Consider the following 19717-nt stretch of genomic DNA (forward strand, 5'->3'; position numbering starts at 1 on the left):
CGCAATCATCGCAATGACTCGACCACGTTGCCAGAAATCCTTAACCGGTTTAAATACTAAATGTAGTTATACAGAGGAATTCGTGATTAATACGCATTTAAAATCATACACTTTCCATATATATATACAGACGTAAAACATAAGATGAATGTTTGTGTTGTATGGTATTGTCCAGCAGCGGGCGCTCCGCATGGGATTTTCACAGACTGTCATTAGAGGCGAGAACAGACGCAAGACACGCACTTGACGTAAAGATGGCGGCCGCTAGAGGAGTTAAGAAATTGTACGCCATTGGGCTTCACGCAATTCGTCAAAATACTGCGTTAAAAGCAACAACGTTTTTGCAGCAAAGAGCATTCCGCGTGAATGTAAGTCTTACGTTTATAACAATTGCATATAACGTTAGTCCGCGAACGGACTTTTCTCATTAGCAAAACTTGCTAGTCAGATGTATCAATGTACAGCTGCGAGTGTCAAAACATTAGTGTAATTTGGATTGTATGACATTCATATCAATAGCAAAGCACGTTAATTTTAATCTATTAAATATTGTTCAGATCTCTGTGTATTGTTGTGGGTAATGGACTGTTCAACCTTCACAAGGCTGTAGGTTTACACTGAGTGCCGATTGGCTGGTTCTGAGGGGTGTGTGGAGGAAAACACAAAGCTAATCCAAGAACCAATGTGTCATTGAAATAAATGCACACTTTCTCTTCCTAGCATTAGATGATCTTCCACTGAAAGTGTACATTAAATATGAACGAGTGTCTCAGGTGCATTAGGATTCTCTGTGATTCTAAAGCTACCTGCTGATATGTGCATCAATATGCAAATTATGCACTTAAAATATTTTGACATTGACACTTTAACTTGAGGTGTTTGAACACTACTCAGCTAGTCCTTGTTTTCATGTAAAGTTCATTGCTCACTAACAAATCCCAATGCATATTTATGTTCTAAGGCATTATCTTATATAGACACTCTATAGCTTTTCTAAATGTTTAGTTTTATATTGTGTTTATCTATTTTAGTGTTGCTTTTTAAAGGGTCTGTATTTTCCCTCCTCACCTTTTGTTTATAATTCTGCATTAGAAGCATAAGATGACCTGCATCACCTCTACACCAATACAAAGGGAAAATAAAAGATCCTATCAGTAGATAGTAAAACTTCCTGGTCAGGAATTGGCTGTTAAAAGTCTAGTTTAAATGTCTCTGTTTGTAACAGTGTTCTTTTAGTATTGTTGCGATACTATTATAGTTTTTATTCACATTTTTGGTCATTTTTTAGTAGGTTTTATTTTTATGTATGTCTATATACAGTTGCAATCAAAATTATTCAACCCCATTGACCTCCAAGACACTTTGCTGCAAAGAACTAAATATTGTGAAAACAATTCAACAAAGGCATCAATACACTATTAGAGAAAGTTTATTAAAGGAACACTCCACTTTTTTGGAAACAGGCTAATTCCCCAACTCCCCCTCGAGTTAATAAGTTGATTTTTACAATTTTGAAATCCATTCAGCCGTTCTCCTGTTCTGCCGATATCACTTTTAGCATAGCTTAGCATAGATCATTGAATCCTATTAGACCAATAGCATCGCGTTTAAAAATGACCAACAAGTTTCGGTATTTGTCCTATTTAAAACTTGACTCTTCTGCGATTTTCTAGGCCAATAAGATTAGGAACTACACTCCCATTCCGGCGTAATAGTCAAGGAAGTTTGCTGCCGTAACATGGCCGAAGCAGGCGCAGTAATATCACGCAGCACAACGTGACCAACTTCATACACAGGGAGCATTCCTCGTTGGAAGTTACCTAGCTGGGAACTAATTTCAGGCGCTGCGTGATATTACTGCGCCTGCTGCGTCCATATTACGAAATGGATTTCAAAACGGTAAAACTCAACTTATTAACTCGGGGGGAGTTGGAGAATGAGCCTATTTCCAAAAAAAGTGGAGTGTTGCTTTAATACACATTTGAGTAATTCTGAGAATGTAAGTTGATGAATAAAAAAAAAAATCAAATTGGCTCTAAATGTTCATGTTCAAAATTATTCAACCCCCAAAAGTCAAATTTGGTGCAGAATCTTTTATTCTTTAAAACCACCGATAAACACTGCTAGGAAGTGCTTAGGAGCTTCTGTCACCTCTCTACTGCAATCATGGCCCATTCCTTGCCTGAAAAAGCTGTCAAATTAGGGCTGGGCGATATGGCTGAAAACTATATCACGATATCAGTGTTTCATATCGGTCGATATCGATAATTATTGATATTTTTATGACCCATTTAAAATAAGGACCAGGAGAAAAATATATTACACTCAAGCACCTGCCTCTGATCATAATCCCCTCAGTTATTAAGACAGAAATGTCAACAACCATGGAAAACTCAAATAATTAAAATGTAAACATAAGTCTAAAGTCACAATATACACTTAATTATCTCTTAATCCTCAATTCAAACCCCATTCATTGTCGATGAAGTGAATGGTCAAGCTAATGTATGGCCCAGAAGTACGGCTTGACCACAGGTCAGAGGTTGTTGCAAAGTACTTGGCTGATTATATTTTTTTCTGCACAGATTGCTGGTTGCCAGTAGCCAACATTACTTCTTTCCCGGTACTTTAGCCTATACTTTGTGTAATAACAAAAATATTTGTGAAAAAATAAGTCCAAAACTTTCAACATTTTGAACAGTAGGGCATTACAATCTTTTTTTTTTTTTTTTCAGAAATTCTTGTTTTAATTTTTCTGATAATCAAATGAAAGCAAAATCACAGATTTATTTTTAAAAATAAAAATAAATGGAGCTTTACTGTTAAAATTAATACATAGAAGAAAAATTATATTCAGTTAAAAAAAGGTTTAATAATAATAGTATTTTTTTCAACAATTAAGTGGTGACTCTTTATTTTATTTTTTATCATATATATTGTTTTATGTAAATTATTTAAATGTGAACATATAAACACCTACATTATACTGTAGAGTGTACAGTAATACAAGACTAATATTGTTCTGTTACATGTTAAACCGTACTTTTATTTTGACAGGTTGCCGTGAAGTTTCAGTGTGTAATACAGTATGAATGATGCTAGTTTCACTAATGAAACGGTAAAATTGAAAAAAAAAGTGACACTCACAGCAGCTTTGGAGATGTATTTATTGGAGTTTGTCTGTTCATGTGAGATGCAAAGGCCAAAAATTAGCGGGAGCGTCACGTGTGCAGTATGCGTGTAGTGAAAATAAAACGCGTCTCCTCCATTCATACATATAGAGGCAAACGGAACATGCAGGATTCTTATTGAAACGGTCTTTTTGCATTTCAGTTTTCACAGACACTAGTCCATATCGCGATCTGAATTAATTAATAGACCAACTTTTGATTTATTGATCCAAAAAATGAACTGAACGTTAAAGGGGGGCTGGGCAGGCCGACGAAGAATACAAAATATCGAACGTTTTATCGAACACATTTTTTATTGATATCGATCTCTTTTCTATCGTGATATATATCGTTATCGTTTTATCGCCCAGCCCTATGTCAAATCACTAAAAAAATCTTTGGTTTTCACTTTGCCACTGCTTTCTTCAAATTCAACCAAATATTTTCAATGACAGTTAAATCTGGAAACTGAACAGGCCACTCAAGAACATTCTATGACTGATCCCTGAATCAAGCATAAGTAGATTGGATATATAAATTGAAATGGCTGCAGGAAAGTCCGTTGATAATTAGTTTTAGTCTTTGCACCTGATACTTCAAAGAATGCTTGATGTCCTCCATGCAGTCATGATTTAAACTTCCTGCAACAATAAAACACCCCCATAAGAGGACTGGTCCACCTCCAAGTTTGACGATGAAGACTGTTTTCTTCTGCTCATAAGCTTTGCCTTTTTTGCACCAGACAAACTGCTGATGCCTGGTTCCAAAAAGTTCCAGTTTGGTCACATCACTTCCATGAAACATTCTTCCAGAACTCCACAGGTCTATCTAGATGAATTTAAGCACGTTCAAGTCAGTGTTTTATGTTCTTCCTGGTCAAGAGTGGTACTCTGCAAGATGCCTCAACATTGAAAACTTATTTTTTTCTACTGGGTCATCTTGTGAGTCTTTGGCTATACATTGCAGGTTTTCCTCAGTTGTTCTGATTAAAATGTGTGCATTTTGTTCAACACCCTCAAAGGTTTTCTGGTGCAACACATTTTAAACTAAGAAATAAGGCTACCAGCTGTGTCTCTAAGAATTTTTAATGTCTTAGAAATCTTCATATAGCCTTAGACTTTCTAAAGTAAGAAAATGACTTATTGTCTATAGATTTGTGAGGTCTCTGTTGACTTTTGCTACTTAAACTTCAGCACATGCATTGGCTAACTGTATGCATGTGTAACAGCTCAAGCTAATTTTGTTTTCTAATGGAGTTTCTAAAGGTTTACAATTGTGTTCCCTACCAAAAATAATTGACTTATCAGCAATGTTAAATAGGGGTTGAATAATTATGATAAAGCTGTGGTATTATCACTTTTAATATGCCAGTAATCTGTTATAGATGCAATTTTTATAAAGTTCTGGATCGTCAGAAAAGCTTGTATTTGTAAAGTACCTCTTCAGTCTATGGGGCGTTGAATAATTTTGATTGCAACTGTTGTTGTTATTAACTTTAGTACTTCAAGTTAAAATGAAAATTAGAAATAAAATACGTTGATGTTTTTAATGTTTTTTTTCCCCCTCAGTATTTCAAGTAACAGATTTTTTTTTTTAGGATTTGAGTCATATTTAAAGGGATAGTTCGGCCAAAAATAACATTTCTGTCATTAATTACTCACCCTCATGTTGTTCCGAACCCGTACGAGTCTCGTTCATCTTCAAAACACAAATTAAGAGATTTTTGATGAAATCTGAGAACTTTCTGAGAAAGGTTTGCGTGTGGTGCTGCTGACGCAGGAACCGGCATTCTTTCATAGATCCTGGTCTTTGTAAACATGTCTGAAGATTTCTACAGAGAGTGCGACTCGCAATTTTTTGCCCAGCCTTACTTATTTGAACCGGAATATACAGATGATCAACTGAGAGAAATGGACGTTCTACGTCACAACGCCGTCTCCTGCATCAGCTGCCCCACATGCATTTGTTGTCATACACTTGTGAATGTGCGTCAAAGACTAACATGGAAAAGGAAATATTGTTAAATAAATTGTTTTCTTTGCGCATAAAACTATTCTCGTAGCTTCATAAAATTATGGTTGACCCACTGATGTCACATGGACTTTTTTAACTATATCCTTACTATCTTTCTGGGCCTTGAACATGTCAGTTGTGTTGTTGTCTATGCCAGGTCAGAAAGCTCTCGGATTTCATTAAAAACATCTTAATTTCTGTTCCGAAGATGAACGAAGGTCTTGTGGGTTTTGAACAGTCTCGGTCTCTTGAACTGCTGCTTTGATGCTTGTGTGTTTTACTCTCTGATCCTCTGTTTCTGTCTTCAGGGAGCTCTTCGCCAGCAGCCGTTTGATTCTTCAGCAGAGAAGCCGCAGTTTCCCGGGGCGTCGGCGGAGTTTATTGATCACCTGGAATTTATCCAGCCCAATGTGATCTCAGGAATCCCTGTGTATAGGGTAATGGACAGACAGGGCCAGATCATCAATCCTTCTGAAGATCCTAAGGTGTGGAGTCTCTTATTTGTATCATAAAGTGTCAGGTTCCGAAATAATATCCACATAATCAGTTTCCTTAATCAGATTCTGCTTACACAGCATTACTTGTCTGTTTCAGCTTTCGAAAGAGACTGTTTTAAATTTCTATCAGAAGATGACATTACTCAACACAATGGATCGTATTCTTTATGAGTCTCAGAGGCAGGTGAGAGATGCAGTGGATTGTAGTGCGATTCTTATGACATCTGAATGTTTAAAATGCTTAAATTTGATATGCTTTTGTGTTGAAGGGCCGTATCTCTTTCTACATGACCAATTATGGTGAGGAGGGCACACACATTGGCAGCGCTGCGGCTCTTGAACCTACTGATATAGTCTTCGGCCAATACCGAGAAGCTGGTGAGAATGTTTACAAGCTGGAGATACAATAGTGGCTCGCCAAGTTTTGTTATTATAAGGGTGTACTTGCACTAGGCACGTTAGTCTTGCAACTTGCTCAAGCACAATTGACCCCCCAAAACACATTGCACTTTAACATTCCAGGCCTGAGCACGCTTACAATATTATGATGTGACTATTTTGAAGGACAATGTAGTCTATTATAATGTTAACTTTGTGTGTCTTATTATTTTGAGTCATTTGGGGCGCAGCAACATACATTCTTCTCGTGTGTAATATGCTGCTTAACAGGTCTATCATTTATGTAGGGCCCTATGAAATTCATTTAATTTTTACCCTTATGCATTGTTCACAATCACTACCCTCTCGTTATGTTCGTGGATGAAAACATCCACTAAATTAAACTGCTTTAAAAATGTGTCAGATAAATATTTTTTTGAATTTTTTTTGCATAAATCTGTTAATCAACCTCAGTCCTGATCAAAACTACCAAATCTTTTGAAAAAATTCAGGATTTTGACTCTTTAATTGCCGAGTTCCTAAATGATGTCACTGTTTTGGAAAAAAAACCCACACAAAATGACTTATTTTCAATATAAAAGGTAATTGTGGACTGGATTTTTTTTTACCCTTTTAACATTCTTGGACATGTGAAAGATTAGTAAGAAGATTGGCTTTCATGCATTGTTAGTTTTGGCGCAGCATCAGATTTTCATTTTTTCTCCCTCATTTATTGTTCGTGGCTGTTTTTGCCCCATTGACATCCATTATAACCACATTTTTTGATTGCAAATTGTATTTTGATTTTCTCAGACGTATCAAGGTGCACAAAGGTCTCTCTCACACTTTCACACACTTTCACACACTCAGACACACATACACTTACGCACACTATAATATGCCGTTATACTCCATAGAACTCTATGTAAAACTAAGCTTTTTTTTTTTTTTTGCAAAGGCCTATCTAAAGGGTGAATGGGGCCAACTGATAATAAACAGTAAAATTTACTAATTTTACCCCTTCCCAACAGGGAAAACCACAAACAATCAAGAATTCACCATTATATGGTGGTGTCATGGCTTTGCAATCAAAAAATGTGGTTATAATGGAAGTCAATGGGGGAGTGGGAGTGGCCTCTGTCTGTGTGTCGTCACACAGACAGACACATTAATTGCCAACACACATTAATGTTCAAACAACATGCAAAAATGAGTTTTGCATCCAATAACCCCTTTAAGAACTGACTCTCAGAGCAGTTCTGGAGATTATTTATGTGTTCATGTACTTCTATATTGGGGCTGCAGAGGCTGAAAACACTGCGAGCCTCATGCACGCTTCAGTATGTGTGTAGTAAACAAAACCGTGTTTGCACAAAGACATTCACACAAAGACAGGCAGAACATGCAGGATTCATATTTAAATAGTTTTACTATTCACAGACACTAGTCCATATCACGCTTTAATGTAAGTGTACTGACCTACTTTTGATTTATTCATCCAAAATTTGGCAAATTCCGTGCCATTCCACATTATGCAGTAAATCCAAATTAATGACTGGATTCCGTAATATCTTCGGCGTTTTCCACATCCTGGAAATCATAGGGCCCTTCTTATGCTGCATATAGAAAAGTTGCATATTCGACATCATGTGTTTCAAGTTTCTGTGCTCCGGCATGGTTAGCGCTCACACTGTACCTGTGTCCAATCAAACTGTGAAAGATCTCACCTCTTCAAGGATGCCAGGGCAAGGTACAGAGCAATAACAAGAATTCAGACGAAATAGACTTTAGGGGTCAAACATGCTTAGGCATGGCTCAGATCGCCTAGTGTGAGTATTCATAGGGACCATGTGACGTCACTGTGCTTTATCGCCGCCATTTTTGTGTCCGCGCTACCTGTTTTAGTCTATGGTCACAGCAGCCACAACTACCAGAGGAAGATCAACAAAACTCCCAGAATGTTCACAACAGGGATACAATATGCCCGGGATATGTTGTTCTGTTAGCTGTAACAACAGTCATCAGAAAAAAACCTAACTACAGATTTATTCGATCTCAGCAGTGCTTGAAGTGGGTCGGTATGCATATAGCCTTTAGTGTACCGGTGTCATTCACGCAGGTGCTTTTCACAGCAGGGTGTTTTTTCGGCACAACAAGAGTAGTGCAATAATAATTAATTATTGACTAAGATTGTAAATAAGTAGATGATAACGAAAATAATGCCTTAAAATGAAAAGAATCAGTTAATTACATTTTGAACCGATCAACTCGTACGTCAAAAGATTTAGTAAACGAGAATGCATTCAAACAGTAAGTTCAAAACAGTGCTAATGCAGAGAATAGTGACTTACAGTACAGCCAGATGTCGTAAATTATTTGTTTCAGTGTGTATTAGGCTTAAGAGCAAGAGTGTTTACAGTTGAAGGCATTTTAGAACATGCGGTGTTTAATGAATTATGAAAATTAAATAATAAACGCTAAACTATTGTACTACATAGCGTTCGTCATTGCAACGCCTGCAGTAAAGTATATACATGTAAAAAAGGTTCTTAAAATAATCATATTTGTTTTGCTAAAACTATTTATGTACAATTACCCTAAAAATTATTTGTCATACAAAAATGGCACACACACAAATCATCATCCCGAGTAAATAGTGCCATTGTGAATTGTGACTGGCTGCACAAGTGATGTAATAAACTAAAGTAAACTAAAATGTTATGCGGCCATATAGTCTGGATGAATGAAAAAGCATATTTTTAAACAGAAATCGCATGCTTTTGGTGCTTGAATTTGAGCTTCAATAATGAGATCCGGGTTTATGAATACACAAAACGTGAAAGACGTCTTCCCTTGGCTTGCTGGATGTTGGGCTTATGCTCAATAATCACATTTTTTTTGCATTCGGCAAAACTAATTTGCCGAAATCTAAGCGCGGACTGTATTAGTGCCGTCAGCGCGAGTCCCGTTCGCTGTGAAGTAGTGACCAGCCGGCAAAGGATTCTTCCAGGTCTTAAAGCCTTCACCGAGCGACTACGTTCACAATAATTTACACAATCTGTCCTAAACATACAATCAAGTCAATTACACAGTGTGGGAAGTAGTGATAAAAAGTAATTTCTTGTTTCAATTTATTAATAAATCTCATTTAGATGCGCTGTGCCTGTTATCATATCGGACACAAATATGGCGGCGAGCATAGCGGAAGTGACGTCTTTGGTACCCATGGATACCCGAAGTCTAGCAGTTGAGAGCTTTCTTCTTCTTCTTTGGTTGCAATGAAAAATTTTTGTGTACTGTGGTTAAATAAATATTGTATGATGTGTGAAAAAGTAGAAAAGGATTGCAGTTTAATTTACTATGCAGTGATATATGATTAAATAACTTATTTATTGATATTTGATTAAATATAATGTCTATTTACTCAAACGTGATCAAATATAAACGTATTTGTTTCTGAATTTCTGTAGGTGTATTGATGTACAGAGGCTTTCCTCTGGATCTGTTCATGGCACAGTGCTATGCCAACGCTGATGACCTTGGCAAGGGCAGACAAATGCCAGTTCACTACGGCTGCAAAGACCTCAATTTTGTCACCATCTCCTCACCACTTGCCACTCAGATCCCCCAAGGTGAGAAGTGAGCATGTCTGTTACACAGAACAGTCATCAGGAATTTTTATGTGCACTATCGTTCAAAAGTTTAGTTTTTTTTTTTTTTTTTTTTTCTTCCTGTTTTTAAAGAAAGTGTTAATGCTCACCTAGACTGCATTTATTGGATGAAAAATGCAGTAAAAACAGGCTGTGCAATATAGCCAAAAAATCATGTCATGTCATGTTTCAAATCAGGTTTGTGTTGCCTGATATTGCGTATCTTCAGCACAGTTTGCAGTGCAGGCTGCAGTATTGTAATATCACATTTTTTTGTCTCTTAAAAATGCACATTTGACAGTAGCTTGAGTTGATAATAGTAGTAGCTTGAGTTAGGATGCAGAGGTAAATTTATTTTCATGACCAAAAAACAGTAACATCTGTAAAAATGGTAAAAACCTCTTTTTTATATGTTAAAATGTAATTATTTTACTGTTGTGTGTGTTTTGTTAAAATTAACCACTAGTCTTCCATAGTAGCATACATTTAGATCATGATAACCACAGTTAAAACCACACACATAGCAGCTTAATACCAGGGTTAAAATGGTTTCTAGGTATTTGTATAAAAACGGGATGAAATACATTTAGTATAAATGCACAAACTCTATATCTTAATCACAAAAAATAGTCTATTACTTCTTTCGATACATTTAATACATGTCTACATTAATAATATAATAAAATTCAATAAGAAAAACCCACATTTCTGCCACAATACCATGATGCAGTTAATGTTACTACAGTAATTTGTACATTGAAAAACCTAAGCATTCATTGCACACAGTGTTTCTCCTCTTTGTCAGCACTGTATAATCTGTTATTAAACTAGATTAAATCACCAAGTCATTTGTTACTTTATATCGAACTTTTATTGAACTCTTATTGTATTATTGAGGGAAAATATACAATAATTATCGTCATTTTATTGCCCAGCCCTAATTTATTAGAATTGTTATTTTAAATGTTTTATATTTTAATATATTGAGCTGAAATTTTCAGCAGCCATTACTCCAGACTTCAGTGTCACATGATTCTTATAATGTGGATTTGGTACTCAAGAAACATTTATTATTATTACCATTAATAGTGAAAACAATAGTGCTGTTTATTTATTTATTTTTAAATAATGGTACATTTTTTACAGGATTCTTTAATGAATTTACAATAGTTTTTATATTTCTGCATACATATGACCCAAAACATCATCAGATTTTCATAAAAGTCCTGAACATAGACAAAGAGTCCATCTGTGCAGATGTGCTTTTTAGTCAGTGCAATGATTATCAAATGTTAGAACGTGACCTTTTTTATTCAAAGAACAGGGATCTATCAAAATCTGATCATGTTTGTGGAAGTGAATCATGTCACGAACAAAGGAGATTAATGAGGACCTCAGAAAAAGAGTTGATGTTGCTCATCAGGCTAGAAAAGGTTACAAAACCGTCTCTAAAGAGTTTGGACTCCACAAATCCACAGTCAGATTGTGTACAAATGGAGGAAAATTCAAGACCAGTCTTACCTTCCCGAGAAGTGGTCGACCAACAAAGATCACTCCAAAGCAGAACGTGTTATAGTTTGCGAGGTTGCAAAAGTTCCTTTCTAAGCAACTAAAGCTCTTTCTCACATTGGCTAATGTTAATGTTCATGTTCATGAGCCCACCATCAGGAGAACACTTAACACTGCATGGCAGAGTTGCAAGAAGAAAGCCACTGTTCTCCAAAAAGAAAATTGCTTGATGAGGACATGAGGACAAATCAGAGGATTATTGGACAGAGGTGAAACCTAAATAGACTGTATTGGTTTAAATGAGAAGCTATTCTGTTCAGAGAAAAGAACACACTGCATTCTAGCTTCAGAATCTTATCCCAATCTGTGAAACATGGTGGTTGTAGTATCATGGCTTGGGCCTGTTTTGCTGCACCTTGGCCAGGACACCCTGCCATCATTGATGGAACAATCAATTCTGAATTATACCAGCAAATTCTAAGACAAAACATCAGGACACCGGTTTAAGAACAGAGTGTCAAGGGAACGTGGGTCATGCAGCAAGACAACAACCCCAAGCACACAAGTCATTCTACCAAAGAATGTTTAAAGAAGAACAAAGTTAATGTTTTTGAACGGCTGAGTCAAAGTCCAGACCTTAATCAAATTAAAATGTTGTGAAAGACCCAAGCAAGCAGTTCATAATAGGAAGATCACAGAGTTTAAAGGAACACTCCACTTTTTTTGGAAATAGGCTCATTCTCCAACTCCCCCAAGTTAATAAGTTGATTTTTACCGTTTTGAAATCCATTCAGCCGTTCTTCTGTTCTGGCGATATCACTTTTAGCATAGCTTAGCATAGATCATTGAATCCTATTAGACCAATAGCATCGCGTTCAAAAATGACCAACGAGTTTCCATATTTGTCCTATTTAAAACTTGACTCTTCTGTAGTTATATTGTGTACTAAGACCGGTGGAAATGCAAAGCTGCGAGTTTCTAGGCTGATAAGATTAGGAACTACACTCCCATTCCGGCGTAATAGTCAAGGAAGTTTTGCTATAGTAATATGGCCGAAGCAGGCGTTTAGCATTTGCACATGTGCTGCGTGGTATTACTGCTCCTGCTTCGGGCATATTACGGCAGCAAACTTCCTTGACTATTACGCCGGAATGGGAGTGTAGTTCCTAATCTTATCAGCCTAGAAAATTGAAGCTTTGCATTTCCACCGGTCTTAGTACACGATATAACTACAGAAGAGTCAAGTTTTAAATAGGACAAATATCGAAACTCGTTGGTCATTTTTGAACGTGATGCTATTGGTCTAATAGGATTCAATGATCTATGCTAAGCTATGCTAAAAGTGATATCGCCAGAACAGGAGAACGGCTGAATGGATTTCAAAACGGTAAAAATCAACTTATTAACTCGGGGGGAGTTGGAGAATGAGCCTATTTCCAAAAAAAAAGTGGAGTGTTCCTTTAAGTGGTTCTGCACTAAGGAATGGGCTAAAACTCCTAAATGTTATTATTCAAACTGATCAGCATTTGCAAAAAACTTTACCTAAAGAAAATATTTTTATTTCACTTGTTTGATTGGGTTCTCTTTGTCCGGACTTATATAAAAATCTGATGATGTTTTGGGTCATATTTATGCAGAAATCTAGAACATTCTAAAGTTTTCAAGCAGCACTGTATAAATGAATGAATGACTGACCATGAATTTTATAGTTTAAAAGAACAGCATTCATTTCATATAGGAATTTGATTATGCATCTTTGCTAAACAATAAAAAATAACAACTTTGATTTGTTATTCCCGCTGTAGCGGCCGGGGCGGCGTATGCAATGAAGAGAGAGAACACAAACCGTGTGGTGGTCTGTTACTTTGGAGAGGGGGCCGCCAGTGAGGGAGACGCACATGCTGGATTTAATTTTTCCGCCACCCTTGAGTGTCCTCTCATATTTTTCTGCCGCAACAACGGTTATGCTATCTCAACACCAACCAATGAGCAGTACAGAGGAGATGGTATTGGTAAGTATGTGTGTCCATCACACTCACACCATGTGTATCTCTCTGTTTTTTATTTGTCTTATGTGTTTTTTTCCCTCCCTTTTTTTGTTCATAGCTGCTCGAGGTCCAGGATATGGACTGATGTCGATACGCGTAGATGGAAATGATGTTTTTGCAGTGTACAATGCCACAAAAGAAGCCCGACGCAGAGCAGTGGCTGAAAACCAGCCTTTCCTTATTGAAGCCATGACCTACAGGTACATGAATTAAACTACAACTTCCACAGGATCCTATTACCTATAAACAGCCTATGTGGCACATTGTAGACCTGGAGGGAGACCACAAGGGTGCCATTTGGGGTTGGGCCTATTTTTACTGTGTGTAGGGTGGCAAACTCAGCAGAAAACATTATAGATGCACTGTAAACCTATTTATCAACACTATTTTGCAGTGTAGGCTTTTATGAAACAGCATAAAATATGTAGGGGAAAACTACTTGCTTATTGCCTAAAAAAAAAAAGTGTGTCAGGTTTGATGGAAGTTTCTTACACAGAAACAGAATTTTCAATGCAGCATATCTGTTTGAATCCAGACAGTTTAAGTAGATTATAGTTTTCCCTTTGGGGTTTGGATTCTGTCCATTCATTACCATTTGGATGTAAATTTGATCCTTCTCTTTATGTAAATTAGATTTTATGACAATCAAGTTTCTGAAAGGCCCACGTCTGATAACTGCTTTATAATATATAGCCATTATTCAAGGAAATGCTCAAGGTAGTAACCCAGAAAAAACTTCAACAGTCCTTCAGAAATTATTCTAATATGCTGATTTGGCGCTCAAGAACGTTTCTACTTATCAGTTTTGAAAACAGTTAGGCTGCCTAATGTTTTTTAGGATACGTTCAAAAGAACAGCTTTTATTTGAAATAGACATGTTTTTAAACAAAGTCTTTACTTTTCATCAGTTTATTGCAGCTATGCTCAACGAAATTATTAATTTTTTTCAAAAACCACAAAGATTCAGCAAAAAAAAGTTCCTAGCATGCAGCTTTAAGCCAATTTTTAGACAATTTAAGGGATAATATGGAATAAGAAATTGAATAAAAAATAAAACATTGACTTTAAATAAACTACAATAAATTATTCAATAGGAGATCATACATTTTAACACATTTATTATGATTTGCCGGCCACAGTAACTCTCAAACTGATTTTTACACAATTTAAGCTCATCTTTACCTTGAAATGTAATACATCAAATGTTTTGTTAGCACAGTTTGTACAAGGTGCTTGAAGTACTTGAATTTGACCTTTTTTTATTTAAGGCTGGGAAAAATCCTTGAAAATTGCAGTATTCTTGAGGTGCTTGAAAAAATGCCTGAATTATTAAACGACAATGTATGAAATGATCTTTTCACTCAAAATTCACACAATACAAAAAAACATACATTTTCTCCCTTTTTTTCAGTTAATATCATAAAACTACCAAGCTAATTTAGTAGTAGTACTGACAGTGTTGTGTAACAAAATCAATTGAGTTATTTGGAACCGCACTGATTGATTCAAACACTTGACTTTGTTCATTCATTTCAAGTGATTCACTAGCTAAAGCCAGATCAAATTAAAAGAGCAGTTCATTTTCAAACTTCTACATCACTTTTAAAAAAGCAGGTAGTGATGGGTGAAATGGAGCTTTTCAAAAATCCAAATCAGTTAAAACATTGGGTCGCAGCATTATTCACTGTTTTGAAGCGCTCCAATCACATCTCGTATTGCAAATCATTTGATTCAGATCGGGAGTTCGGAGCTTGTATCATGAATCATTTGATTTAAATCGGAACTTTAGAGCAGGTTCGCAAATCTTTAGTTTTAGATCTTTGGAGTGCGGATCACAAATCATTTGATTCAGAACAGGACTTCTGAGCTTGAATCTTAAATCAATTGATTTAGATCTGAACGGGTTTATGAATCATTTCGCGAAACGCAAAGTCCCGATCCAACTTAAATGATTCGTAAATCCGTGCTCTCGTGAGTCGTCAGATCAGGACTTCGGAGCATCACAAATCTTTTGCTTTAGATCGGAACTTCGGAGCGCATATTACAAATTGTTTGCTTCAGATTGGGACTTCAGAGTGAGTTTGTGAATCATTTGATTTAGATTGGGACATCAAATCAATCACATATCACAAATCATTTGATTCATATCGGGACTTTGGTATATCGCAAATAATTCGCTTTAGATTGGAATGGTTTGTGAATCATTTCACAATTTGAATAATAATGTTTTATTTATATAGCGCCTTTCTGTAGCTCAAGGGCACTTACAATAAACATGAAAAATGTGGGGTAACATCAACAATAAGAGAAGAAATATTGAGAAAATCAAATCAATAAATCAATAAACAAAGGTCAACTTAAGAGAGGTAACATTCTGAAAACAAATGTGTTTTGAACAATGATTTAAGACATAGTGATCTGGGGAGAGAGTTCCATAATTTAGGGGGCAACAACAGTGAAAGATCTGCCCCCCATGGAAGAGAGACGATAATAAGCAATTTGAAGTCCTAATCTAGATATGCAAAGTTGCAAACCAAATTAAAATGATTTGCGATCTGTGCTCCAAGTCGGGATCTGAAATCATGGTTTGTGAATCATTATTTAGATTGGGACGTCGGAGCGTGGATTGTGAATCTTTTGCTTTAGAACGTAACTTTGGAGCATGGAGCACAAATCATTTGATTCAGATCTCGATTTAGATCAACTTTGGTGCGGGTTCACGAATCATTTATTTCAGATCTGGACTTGGAACGGTTTCGTAAATCTTTTTCTCAAATTTTTTTTCTCCCCCTAAACAGTAGAAAACATCAAACAATTAAGGCAGTACAATTATAAAAACAAAACACAGAAAAAGTTAAGTATACACATACAAATCCCTTAAAGGCATGGGCGTCGGAACCATTGAACGTGGGTGGGACAGGACCCACCCACTTTTGAAGACCAATGATATTGGACCCACCCACTTTTACCTCTCTAATTCAGCGAGTATGTCTTTGCACTTTTCAGAGCGCTGTCAGACTCAGTCAAATCCATTGTATGAGGTATGCCTTAATAAATTAAACTCCATTTAGATAAAGCCGTAAATTACATGCTGTGGTTTCCTCAAATTTATTCCACTTGGCTTATTCAGAGTCCATATCAATTAAACTCATTCCGGGTTTTCACTAGTTGGTCGTGCCTGCTGCACTCCCGAGACACAGCAAAGTAAAACAGCGTAACTTCTGCTCACATACACCTAACCCTAGTTGATACTTTATTTCAACTTTTCAATTGTTTCATTAATTTACAAATAAAAAAAATGCCTTTCCGATATGATATAAGTGAAAAGGGAGACGATTTCGAAAATGATTTCACCAAAAGGCGGACGCGAACTCGGGTCTCCCGCGTCAAAAACGATATGTTACTCGTTTTATCACTTGCGCCACTGAAAATGTTATTCAATAGCCGACTTTTGTAATATTTGTAAAATATGGCCTATTTGCATTGTGTAAAAACACATTAAATAAAAGACACTAGACTACAGAAAATGGCATATACTACAGTATCTTGTTTTTCTGGGGGAGGACCCACCCACATTTATTTTGCTTCCGACGCCCATGCTTAAAGGAACACTCCACTTTTACCAACTCCAACTCCCCTCGAGTTACTAAGTTGAGTTTTACCTTTTTGAAATCCATTCAGCCGTTCTCCTGTTCTGGCGATATCACTTTTAGCATAGCTTAGCATAGATCATTGAATCCTATTAGACCAATAGCATCGCGTTCAAAAATGACCAACGAGTTTCAATATTTGTCCTATTTAAAACTTGATTCTTCTGTAGTTATATTGTGTACTAAGACCGGTGGAAAATGTAAAGCTGCGATTTTCTAGGCCGATAAGATTAGGAACTACACTCCCATTCCGGCGTAATAGTCAAGGAAGTTTGCTGCTGTAATATGGCCGAAGCAGGCGGAGTATTATCACACAGAACGTGCAAATGCTAAACTAGCTGGGAACTAATTTCAGGCGCTGCGTGATATTACTCCGTCTGCTTCGGCCATGTTACAGCAGCAAACGTCCTTGACTATTACACCGGAATGGGAGTGTAGTTCCTAATCTTATCAGCCTAGAAAATCGCAGCTTTACATTTTCCGCTGGTCTTAGTACACGATACAACTACAGAAGAGTCAAGTTTTAAATAGGACAAATATTGAAACTCGTTGGTCATTTTTGAGCACGATGCTATTGGTCTAATAGGATTCAATGATCTATGCTAAGCTATGATAAAAGTGATATCGCCAAAATAGGAAAACGCCTGAACGGATTTCAAAACGGTAAAACTCAACTTATTAACTCAGGGGGAGTTGGAGAATGAGCCAATTTCCCAAAAAAGTGGAGTGTTCCTTTAAGAAAATTAATCGTTGTTTTAAAAAAGTAAAAGTGTAGTATACTCATATTTTAGTACTTTAATGCTTTATTTTTGCCATTTCATTTAATTAGTATATTTTTATTTATCTTTTTTTTAGAATTTGAAAGAGAACACATTGTTTGATAAGTGAGATCTCTGATTGAAGTCCTTGGGGGAAAAAAGTAATGCTTTAAAAGTCCTTTAAAGTTCTCAAATTTCATTTTAGAATGTCTGTACGAACCCTGTGATAGTCAGAGTGGCAGCTTCAGCTAATTTTATCTTTCCCCAAAACAAATTTCCAACATTTACCAAAATTTCCGTACATTCTTAGAGTTTTAAAATAATCAAAGCCTTTATTTCCTTTCCCCCTCCAGGATCGGTCACCACAGCACCAGTGACGACAGCTCTGCGTACCGCTCCGTCGACGAGGTGAACTACTGGGACAAGCAGGACCACCCCATCTCTCGCCTGCGACACTACATGACCGCCCGAAACTGGTGGGGCGAGGACGAGGAGCGGGCCTGGAGAAAGCAGTCCCGAAAACTCGTCATGGAGGCCTTTGAAAAAGCAGAGAGACGTCTAAAACCCAATCCAGACCTGCTGTTCACTGATGTCTACGATGAGATGAATCCTCTTCTAGCCAAGCAGAGAGAAGCCATGTGGCGGCACGTCCAGCAGTATAAAGAGCATTACCCACTTGATCTCTATGAGAAATAACCCAGCTAGAAAACATTGTGCATATGTCGGTTTGAATTGGGGTTTTTCCGTTTCTGTTTTTGCAGCATTAAAAAGCACAAATAGTGAAAGATGTGTTGTTATCCTCCATATTTGCCACTAGAGGCCTCTGTGCTGTCATTTTGTGCCTTGGAAAATGGTGTAAAGGAAGGAATGGTGGAAATCGGTTGAAGGTCTATACTGGTCTAATGTAGCAAATGTTCTCATTGTTCCAACAACCAATAAATACAGTATCAGTACCCAGGCATAGTGTTATCAATCCAGTCACTAAGGTTTCTTCATTTAAAGCATGAAAATATTGAGTGATTCCTATGATTTTTCTATGAAGAACATTACTGTAAATGTTCATCATTGGTTTCTCATTTCTACACAAACACAAACACTAATATTCATTAAAGGTAATGTGAATGTGACACATGCTTTGTGAAACGCTCATTTGTGTGTACTTTTAGTTACCCTCAGACTTTTCACTCCAAACTGAGCTATTAATACGTATATATACACAACATGCTGTTACTGTAATTATATATGGTTTGTGTCCCATTAATTTCCCCTCACAGATGACGATGATGATGATGTTGTTAATAATACATTCTGTTTAGCTGTGATTTTCTGATTGTTAATTATGAACTGAAACTTTAACTGTTACATGACATGATGATTGTTGTGTTTGAGATATATTCTGATCAGCTTTAGGGGTTTGTAAATTGTATTTTAAACAATAAAAAATGCTCACAAAATGTAATCACAGATACAGTGAAGTGCTTACTGTGCATAGGCTATATTAAAATGATGTATGATTTTGAAGCCTGTTTTATGGAGACAACAGTGGGTTTAAGTATGTAATAACTGCTGCAGATTGAAGCGTAATGCAGCCTAATAATGTTCAGTGTGTTGTGAAGTGTTCATTATAAATGAGGGTTGAATGAACTGGTGACTTTAATGCACAGAATGCAAAGTAAACTAAAGGTCAGTAAAAAGGGATTATTTTGAAGACCGCAGTATTAAATATTAAACTGTTTTCAATGTTAATGATACATTTTTATGCACCAAATCAGCATATTAGTATGATTTCCGAAGGCTGACGTGACACTGTAGAGTACAGTAATGAAAATTAATTTTGATATTGCAGGATGGTACAATGCAATATAAAACAGTTGATTTCAATTGTAAAATTATGTTTTCACTATTTTTTGATCAAATAAATGCAGCCTTGTTGAGGATATGAGACTTTCTAAAAACATTTTTTTTTAAATCTTGTAGATGCTAAAATTTTGATTTGTAGTACATATCACTTATAAACTATGAAAATGCTGTAATTATACAACTT

At 36.4% G+C, this 19717-nt stretch overlaps 1 protein-coding gene across 1 annotated transcript; it reads left to right on the plus strand.

Annotated features, from left to right (window-relative positions):
* Positions 1 to 235: 235 nt before the first annotated feature.
* On the plus strand, positions 236 to 19189 carry bckdha (branched chain keto acid dehydrogenase E1 subunit alpha). Its single transcript, XM_073850662.1, has 8 exons — positions 236 to 368; positions 5492 to 5668; positions 5778 to 5864; positions 5950 to 6058; positions 9529 to 9690; positions 13023 to 13229; positions 13324 to 13465; positions 18027 to 19189. The coding sequence occupies exons 1-8, from the start codon at positions 255 to 257 to the stop codon at positions 18367 to 18369; spliced, it is 1341 nt and encodes a 446-aa protein (XP_073706763.1). The 5' UTR covers positions 236 to 254; the 3' UTR covers positions 18370 to 19189.
* The last annotated feature ends 528 nt before the right edge of the window (positions 19190 to 19717 follow it).

The sequence above is a fragment of the Garra rufa genome, chromosome 11 (assembly GCF_049309525.1).
Source record: "Garra rufa chromosome 11, GarRuf1.0, whole genome shotgun sequence".
Taxonomy (NCBI): domain Eukaryota; kingdom Metazoa; phylum Chordata; class Actinopteri; order Cypriniformes; family Cyprinidae; genus Garra; species Garra rufa.

What these genes read in the sequence shown, in the direction of transcription:
- bckdha (XM_073850662.1), top strand. Translation starts at nt 255, where the DNA reads ATGGCGGCCGCTAGAGGAGTTAAGAAATTGTACGCCATTGGGCTTCAC. An exon ending in ATCCTTCTGAAGATCCTAAG is followed by an intron (nt 5,669 to 5,777) that starts GTGTGGAGTCTC and finishes TGTCTGTTTCAG; the next exon opens with CTTTCGAAAGAGACTGTTTT. An exon ending in TTTATGAGTCTCAGAGGCAG is followed by an intron (nt 5,865 to 5,949) that starts GTGAGAGATGCA and finishes TTTGTGTTGAAG; the next exon opens with GGCCGTATCTCTTTCTACAT.